Source organism: Ursus maritimus, unplaced genomic scaffold (genome assembly GCF_017311325.1).
Source record: "Ursus maritimus isolate PB19 unplaced genomic scaffold, ASM1731132v1 scaffold_33, whole genome shotgun sequence".
Classification (NCBI taxonomy): Eukaryota; Metazoa; Chordata; class Mammalia; order Carnivora; family Ursidae; genus Ursus; species Ursus maritimus.
This window is the reverse complement of record NW_024425897.1, coordinates 16,863,092-16,872,492: the sequence shown is the minus strand read 5'-3', so window position 1 is coordinate 16,872,492 and position 9,401 is coordinate 16,863,092. Positions and strand designations below refer to the sequence as shown.

The 9,401-nt window shown below is 45.7% G+C and overlaps 1 protein-coding gene across 5 annotated transcripts in view; it reads right to left on the bottom strand.

The window, feature by feature from the left end:
• FBXO21 (F-box protein 21) overlaps positions 1-9,401 on the bottom strand; it is a 48,983-nt gene that overhangs the window by 9,176 nt on the left and 30,406 nt on the right. For 2 of the 5 annotated variants that reach the window (XM_040619876.1, XM_040619879.1), the window contains 2 exons: positions 8,298-8,509; positions 6,645-6,802 (listed from right to left, as the gene is read on the bottom strand). In XM_040619876.1, the coding sequence (XP_040475810.1) occupies positions 6,645-6,802; positions 8,298-8,509 (370 nt within the window). Of the gene's footprint in view, positions 1-2,010; positions 2,087-6,644; positions 6,803-8,297; positions 8,510-9,401 lie in introns of all 5 variants that reach the window. The other 3 variants (XM_040619878.1, XM_040619877.1, XM_040619880.1) reach the window with 3 other exon arrangements.

The window sequence follows — 9,401 nt, the reverse complement described above, 5'->3', positions numbered from 1 at the left end:
GTGAAGACTCCCCTGGTAAACCGGGTCTGTCCAAACTGTGGAATGTTAAGCTACAGTTAAACCAATTGCAGATAAATGCTTACAGTGTGCTGGGTATAAACACACCTAAAATAATACCAAATTCTCTTTATATGTAGTTATTTTTAGCTACTTCTATTTGTGTTCACAGAAGAATGTCTAGAAGGATATACTCACAGTGGGTGGTTTCTTCTCGGGAGGGGAGGACTCTACGTGGTATTGCCATAGTTTTATAGAACTAATATTTATGTATCTGGGTAGGTGATTTTATTTTTTTGGTTTTTGGGTTTTTTTTAAGTAAGCTCTATGCCCAGCGTGGGGCTTGAACTCATGACCCTGAGATTGAGTTGCTTGCTCTACCAGCTGAGCCAGCCAGCCGCCCCTGGGTAGCTGAATATTTAAAATAAAATATTTTATTTATTTATTTATTTATTTATTTATTTATTTATTTATTTTTAAGATTTTTAAAATTTATTTATTTGACAGGATAGAGACAGCCAGTGAGAGAGGGAACACAAGCAGGGGGAGTGGGAGAGGAAGAAGCAGGCTCATTGCAGAGGAGCCTGATGTGGGGCTCGATCCCATAACGCTGGGATCACGCCCTGAGCCGAAGGCAGACGTTTAACCGCTGTGCCACCCAGGCGCCCCTCCAATAAAAACATTTCTGAGGAGAAAAGATAATGAAGATGGCGACTCTGTATTAAGAGGGGGAAATCCACTAAATAAAGTTTAAAAAAACTTACCTGAAGAGGAATGAAAAATCTAAGCAACATAAAACTTAAAGTGAGCAAAACATCAAGGCCTACTTAAAAGTCCTGAAGAAATCTTAAGTCTTTCCCAATTTCCTTGACATTTTTACAGCAATGTGTCTGCTTTTTTAAAATAAAATATTTTAGGAGTGCCTGGGTGGCTCAGTCGTTAAGCATCTGCCTTTGGCTCAGGGCATGATCCCAGGGTCCTGGGATGGAGCCCCGCATCAGGCTCCCCACTCAGCAGGAAGCCTGCTTCTTCCTCTCCCACTCCCCCTGCTTGTGTTCCCTCTCTCTCTGGCTGTCTGTCAAATAAATAAATTTTAAAAATCTTAAAAATAAATAAATAAATAAATAAATAAATAAATAAATAAATAAAATATTTTATTTTAAATATTCAGCTACCCAGGGGCGGCTGGCTGGCTCAGCTGGTAGAGCAAGCAACTCAATCTCAGGGTCATGAGTTCAAGCCCCACGCTGGGCATAGAGCTTACTTAAAAAAAACCCAAAAACCAAAAAAATAAAATCACCTACCCAGATACATAAATATTAGTTCTATAAAACTATGGCAATACCACGTAGAGTCCTCCCCTCCCGAGAAGAAACCACCCACTGTGAGTATATCCTTCTAGACATTCTTCTGTGAACACAAATAGAAGTAGCTAAAAATAACTACATATAAAGAGAATTTGGTATTATTTTAGGTGTGTTTATACCCAGCACACTGTAAGCATTTATCTGCAATTGGTTTAACTGTAGCTTAACATTCCACAGTTTGGACAGACCCGGTTTACCAGGGGAGTCTTCACGAATGACACCTTTGTCCTATTGTAACAAGAACACAGACACCCACTTGAGTGTCTCCAGTGGAGGGACCCAGGGGTGGCACTGCTGGGACACAGGAGGATGAGCACTTGAGATATTCACAGTTTAAAACAAACAGCCATAGCCCCTCTGAAATGGCTGCAAATGTATACTCCACCCTCCCACGGGGCCTCCTCACGCACTTGCCAGCACGTGCGGGTGGTCACGGACTGCTCGTGGGTGGAAACTCGTTCCGAAGTGTAAGACAAATGACGAAAAGGGGAGCTGACGCTTGGTGAGGCACCCTCTGAGGCGTTTGCTCATTCTCTACAAGACACATGCAAGAACTGGATTTTCACATTGCAGTAAATTCCTAGCCTTCCCATATGGGCAGCTGACTTGGATTCAGACCATCTGTGATGTTCACTTTCTGCAGTACCTAAGAAGTACACAGGGAAGCTGAGACAGAAGGTGCTGCTCCTCCCTGGTGTCCAGAAAGTCCTGAAGCACGCCCCCTAGTGGGAACAAAAGATAAACACATGCAAGATGCTGTCTATCACCCTATTTGGATTTAGGTATAATCTAACATATTGAGAAAAAAATGCTCTTAATTACGCAGACTAAAACGATTTGAGGATGTCATGCATGGATGTGGCTTATAATTCACTCTTCAAGTCACTGTGGAGAGCTTATAATTAGGAAAGCATTCACCAGTGGGCTCTACCCAAGTTAATAGGATTACCTGAGTCATAGGCTGAAAATTTAAATCAAGAAAAAATTTAAAAACAAAATGATCTGATGTAAATAAATTAACCCAGAAATGTTCAAAAATATATTTAAGTAAGTTTTTTTTTTTTTTTTTTAAAGATTTTAGTTTTAAGTAATCTCTATACCCGACATGGGGCTCAAACTCAGGGCCCCGAGGTCAAAAGCTGCATTACCAACTCAGCCAGCCAGGTACCCCAGTGTTTTTTAAATTTAAATTTGGCCTCTCAAGGTTTCCCTCTGGCTAAACATGGGTTAATCTGAGCATAAACTGTCCCAAATGATTTTAACACATTGACTAAATAAAAATCCAGGAATTTATGGGAGGAGAGGGGGTAGAAGTGAGAGAGACAGAAACAAAGGGATAAGTGGGGAGGGAGAGAGGGGGAGGGGGGAAGGGGGGCAGAGGGGGACGGCGCAGGAAAGCTCTTGTTTACAGAAGCAGGGAGAACAACAGCACCATTCTGCAACTCTCCTATAATAATTTAGGCAAGGAGAGTCAACAGGTGCTAAAACAAAATAAGGGATCATGGTTATCGGGGAACAGGAAATTTGCAGGCCATCACAGTGTTAGTTGCAAAGGGAAAACTGTCCCTTACACGGATCTTAGCCAACTGACCAAACTCCACCTACCAACAGTGGAACATCAAAGGGGCTCTGGAGAAGACGTGCGCAGGACACACATGCATCTGACAAGAAGCACTCGAGCCCAAATTATTAACCTGATCTAATCAAGCCTCAGACCTGATCAGCTTCCGGTTTACAGACAATACAGACAAGGGAAGTGAGACAGATCCAGAATGTTAGGCAATTTACAAGACAACAGTCCTGGACACTTGGAAAAGTGAAAGTCACATGAAAAAGGAAGAAAACAAAGTGAGGAATAAGGAACTGACTGGTCTTACTAAGAGAGGACTATGCCTTTAGAGACACAGCAACCAAGTGCGGGATCACTTGTGTGAATCCTGGCTGGATCATGATGTGACAACAAACCAACAGCTATCAAAGTTACGCTGTGACGACTGGAAAATGTGACCGCTGATCCAGTACGAGAGAGCAGATCACTGTCACTTGCTATGGGTGGTGATGTAACTACAGTAATGCAGAGAAGTGTCTTATTCTTAGAAGATGCGTGATTCAGAATTTAAGTCCTGATGTCTGCGATAGTCTCAAACGGTTCAGCAAAAACCTGAAATCTCTATCTAGAGACGAAACAAATACGGTAAATGCTAGCTGTTCAATCTAATGGAAGGTGTGGGGTATAACTATTTTAAGCATGTTCGAAAAATGCTCTCAAACCAAGTTGTAAAAACAGTTAGCATCTTATTAACAACCTGCTACTTACATTCATCTCATTATTATACACTTCAGTTTGTAAGCTGCTCTGTCAGAGACATGTGAACATCTACGGGGCCTCAGCACCGGACAGGCAGACTGGGCTGTGGCTCTGCACTCCTGGAGCTTACTGGACTGACAGCCAGATGGTTCAACGGGAAACGCTGCAACTCCCCTGACGGTGTGAGGACTCAGAGGGGGTGGGGTGTCAGGGAGCTCAGAGCAGGAACAGATGACTCGATCTGAGCTCTGTCAGAGAGTGGCAGGGGGGAAAAAAGAGCCTGTTCGTAAGGGACAACCACCTTTGTGAAAACTTGAGAGAAAGACAGTCTCAAGGAATAACAAAGTTTGCTGGGCTGGAGTATGACGGAAGTGGGAACAGAAATGAAGCTGTGAGGGAGGGTCCAGGTCACCTCTGGGCCCTGCAGGGGAGTCTGGGAGATGCCAGTGAGAAAGCTGGCAGAGTGCAGGCAATGAATAACTATGGCCCTGGAGGGGGAGGAGCCAGGAATGGGGGAGGAGCCAGAAACACAAACAACAGATATTCAGGAGATGGAGTTGGGGTCATCTGCAGACTAACTGGACCAAGGAGAGGGGGAAGGACAGAGAAGTCAGAGATGGTGGCGCAAGAACCCCTTAGCCCCTGAAGCACCCCTGAGCACCTCCAAGTGCACAGGGCCATGGCACTCCCCGGACCTGTAATGCAGCACCTAGCTGGCACGCAGCAGACACTTTGGAAACCGTGACCGCGGGCCGACGGGACCGCTGGCAGAAGATGGACAGCCCTCGTAGGCAAATACCAGCTGTTCACGTCCAAGATTTTCTGAAAGCCTCAGAATTTAAAACTAAAAAAGGCAACTTGCTAACATTACCCACAATCAATTAGCTCAATCTCAGTTTTAGAATGTAAAAATGCAACCAGATATTAAGTGTAATTTTTTTTTACGAAGTCATTACCATATCGTAACTCTAAACTTTACATTGCATGTTTATTTAGATCTGTTAAAGATGAATTCCTGAATCTTCAAGACAGACACCAAATTCAGAACACCTAAAATCAAATACCCGGTTTTATTGACTCTGAAAAGCCATTTTAAAGTTAATATAAATGTTTCTAAAATCTCAGAACTGGACATCTTAGTATCAACCCTCACAAGAAATGCATACACATGGCGGAGCTGTGGACACTGGCGTGCGGTACTGAAGAAGTCCCTTTTGTTCTTACAATATGTTCTAGGACATATGATGGGAAATGCTTACCAAGTGATCAGTGGGGGTGCAAAGAGTCCACAAAGTCAAGTTTTTAAATCATTTGTTGGTTTTTAGACATCGTTAGTATGATGGGTTTTTGTTTTGTTTTGGTTTTGTTTTTAATTTGAGAGAGAGAGCACAACCAAATGGAGGAGGGGCAGAGGAAAAGAGAGAAAGAATCCCAAGCCGCCTCCACGATGAGCCAGGAGCCTGGCACGGGGCTCGATCCCACAACCCTGAGATCATGACCTGAGCCAAAACCAAGAGTAGGACGCTCAACCGACTGAGCCACCCAGGCGCCCCTATGTGATTTTTTTTTTATATGGCACGACTTCAAAAGTCAGATACAATCTGTTATCCCTTCCTCTGACACGGGCACACACATACCCTCCCTTACCACTGTCCCATTATATTGATGGAGGTTAAGTGACCTGCAGCCTCAATGAACAGGCTTTCTCTTGATTCTATATACAACTGTCTTTCAACTTCTGATGAATTCACACAAATAGGAAACTTTCTAGTCTTCTCATACTTCTGAGATTTTTACACAGCCAATATTTCTGTTCCTGCCTTTACCAACACAATACGGAGTTAGGTCAAACCTACGTTTGAGGTCAGACACGGAAAGGTGTGGCAATGACAGTTAAGGACATGTCTCTCTGCCAGGGTGCTAGCTTCAAAGTCATACTCTGTTACGCTGAAGTGTGAATGAGCCCACGTGCCTCAGTTTCCTCACATATAACACAAGTACGATGATGAGAACAGTAAGTGTAGCTCTCAAATGCAGTTAATATACATCAGAACACTGCCTGTCACAGAGCAGAACTACATTAGCATTCATGGCCTTTTTTTTTTTTTTTAAGTAATCTCTACACCCAACGTGGGGCTTGAACTCATGACCCCGACATTAAGAGTCGCATGCTTTTCCAACTGAGCCAGCCGGGCACCCTTCATTTGTGTTCATTTTTATTCATAAAATGAAAGTTGTGAATGAATGCCTTGACAGGTAGCCAGGTAAGAAATTCATCCCATTAAATGGAGGAACAAAGAAAAGGGAGACCCACACTGCAGGTGTCTGTCTCTAACCTGCTTCCGCAGGCCCCATCCGTCCCCACCTCAGGAATCCCCTGGACTAGCGCCTATCAGGGCTGGCAGTGGCCCCAAACACCACGAAGCACCTGCTGACCAAGCACCAGGAGCTCTCGGAGCCAGTGCTGTGGACTGCAGTTCCCATCGTGGCCACTCGAGGGCTTCTCCGGGGAGCATAGCTGGCCGCTTGTCTCAGGATGCCAGAGGTGCTAGGGTAGTCCCCCCAGCAGTGTCCACTCATTGCCCTCCAGCTCCAACAGGCCATAGGGGCAGGGCACAGGCTGGCCTTCTCTGCCTGCAGGGAGCCAACTGCAGGGCCCGGCAAGCAAGACTTTCGGGAATTTGACTGGCAAAGGTAATGACCAATCAGAACAGAGGTTGGCAACAGCACTGGAACAGGGTCCTGGGTATGGTGGTGATGGAGAGGAGAATCTGGGGGCGGTGACTATTTAACCCATGGCATGGCCACTCTAGGGCACACCTATCCATGTTTAGCAGAGTATTGGCCTGATGAGGTTAGCCATGGGACAACTGTCATCTCTAAATAACACTGATGACTGTGCCCACAGTATCAAATGTGTGCTTAAGATGTGCCTGTGTGTCATTACAGGTACAAAAGACCTAGCTACTTACCTTGCGCTGCATATCTACAAGAACCATCCTCCACCAGAACATTATAGAAAGGCTGATGATGGCCATGAGGCAGGCTGTGGACGTTCATGTTTCGGATCCACTCGTGTCCCATCATGCAGGTGGGGTCCCAACCATAGATCACACAGTTATAGCCATACCTAATCAACATAAGAGCAGCGGCAAATCAGTTCCCCGGGACCCGATCACGGCGACTATGGGATATAAAAATAATGGCTTGGTTCTCTGAAGCTCATGTCCTTATAAGCTTACCTGCGTTGGTCCCTGTTAAGCATTTTTCAGGACACTCTTGGCCCCCTTTATAAGCCCCTCTTATTATCAACATAGCACCTCAGCTGGAAAAGAATAAACTTCAACCAACCGTCATGGGACAACAACGGGTCATCCAAATGGAACGGCTATCAAGACTCAGGCCTGAGAGCAATGAACAGTATTAGTGGAACAAAGGCCTAGATACAAAATGTAGAATTCCTAAGATACTTCATGACACAGGACAGCTTTACGATTCCTAAACCAGCTACGAAAAATTCAGTCCCTAACAGCAATCAATCAGTTTAACAGCGTTACAGGAGCCAGATTCAAGCAGACTGTTAAAAACATACAGGGTGACGAGGGCAAGAACAACTCTGACTAGACTGATGTGACGAGGTAAAGGGATTGTCTGTCTTTCCTTAGATACGACAAGAGGATGGTAAATGTATTTTTAAACAACGCAGCAAGCCTTTACCTTTTAGGTACATATAGTGCAACAGCTACAGAAAGAATGACGTCTGGAAGTGGGGGTGGGGACAGTGAAGGCTGACCCTCACAATGGCTGAAACTGGCTACGGGAGCATCCCCTAGTTCACTCTACTCGTCTCCACTGATATATGTCTGAAACTTCCATAATGCAGTTGAAAAAAAAAAGGATGCAATGAAGAATGAAGAACGCTAGCCCCAAATCAGGAAAAGGTATTTGCAATGTATACGCATATAGAAACCAGCAGCAGGACACAGGACTATGAACCAACAAGAAAGACAAATAACTCAGGTGAAAAATAAGAGTACTTGAAGAGGTGCTTCATAAAAGGAAACCTGAAGGAGCTGCTTTTTGTACATTTACTAGTCAATCTGCATAATCAGACTGCAATCAGGGAAATGCAAACGAAAACCACAAAGAAATACTGTTTGTCATTCACTATGTAAGTGCATTCTCAAAGGTCTGGCAAGAACACAGGTCAGTGAGAACAGGAACCCTCCCCTCCTAGCCTGCTCCGAGCCTGCCAAGGAGACATTCAGCACAGTTGCCATGGAGACAGTTTAATTTCGCCTAGTAATCGACCACGCGCATGCCCTACAACCCACCGGACCCTACCCGCAACTCAGATTCAAGGGGATGGAGATGAAAAGAAGCAACAGGACAATGAGGAAATGAGAGAAAAAACCTGCTGCTTACAAATCGTCCGTTAGAAGACTCGCAGTTAGGAAAGCGAGTCCCTTCTGACAAAACAAAAAGAGTAGATCCAGTTCAGACCAGTTCAGCCTCCGGTAGTTTCTGCGGTGGACACTCAGACGCGGTGGCTCCTGAGAAGCGTGCTCGGGGGCACGCCGCGCGTCCTCTGCAGCCGCGTGGGGACGGACACCACAGGCACTCACCTCTTATGCTTCATAATGAGCCCAATGGAGTAGCAGACGTCTCTGTGCTTCTCATGGGAGCGCAGCTTCACCTCCACGCCCACCTCCTCCTTCTTGCGCTCAATGTGCTCTAACGTGTGCTGCACCAGATAGCCCACCGCCCCGTGCTGCCCGGGGTCTAGGGTTTGAATGTGCTGGAGGATGTCAAGCACCTTCAAGACAAGACAGAAAGACTAGGAGATAATATTTTCATTTAGGCCTTTTCTTTTTCGCAGCACGGGATTTAGATCTACATAACCTGGCAAAGGACGGCAAGGCGGGGCCATGCTGCTGGCCCACGTGGCTGTGAGCTGGTGGTCTCCCTTCTAAGGCTGGGCACCGGCCCCAGACCTTCCAGCCAGTGGGAACACAGGAGTTACTGAGGAACACAGCGTGCTGGAATAAGCATAGGGTAGGAGGCCAGGGCCTGCCACCCACGGGCACGTCTGGATTAGGGAACTCTCGAAGATTCTAACACTCTTGGTCAAGTGTGGGGATCTCGATTTTCATACACCAAAAGGAGACAATTTTAATCTGCCACTCGTCAACTGGGAGGTAAAAGAACTGCAAAGCTGCTTCGGTCCAGACCAAGGGGCCATTTGACAGAGCTGCCTCTGCTGCAAAAGGTGGAAGGGACAAAAAAGCCACCGGAGTGATGCAAATTAGCTGAGCTGATGAAGACGTGTCTCAGGTTCTGAGCACGTACTGAGCGTTTCAATTACTCCAACTCCCAGTGCAACGCTGTGCTCCAGTGGGCAAGGAGAAACCACGTCTCTGTGGAATGGAAAGGACTAAGCCGTGAGCAGAACTGTCTGACTCCAAGGTCACGATTTTTCCTACTCTACACGGTGCCTCTTAGGAAAAATGCAAAATCAAATAAAGTTTTACACAGACACACAATCACCCAGCACCCATTCTATGACAGCATTCAGCAGAGGCTCTCGGACATGTTCCCCCTTGGGGAACAGGATCTCTCCTCTTTACGGAGTTCTAAGACAGAGCACGCGAGCAGACAGAATGACCTGGATTCTAGCCCCAGATCCGTCAAACTGGCTGGTTTTACCTTTAAATTAGTTTATTCACTTA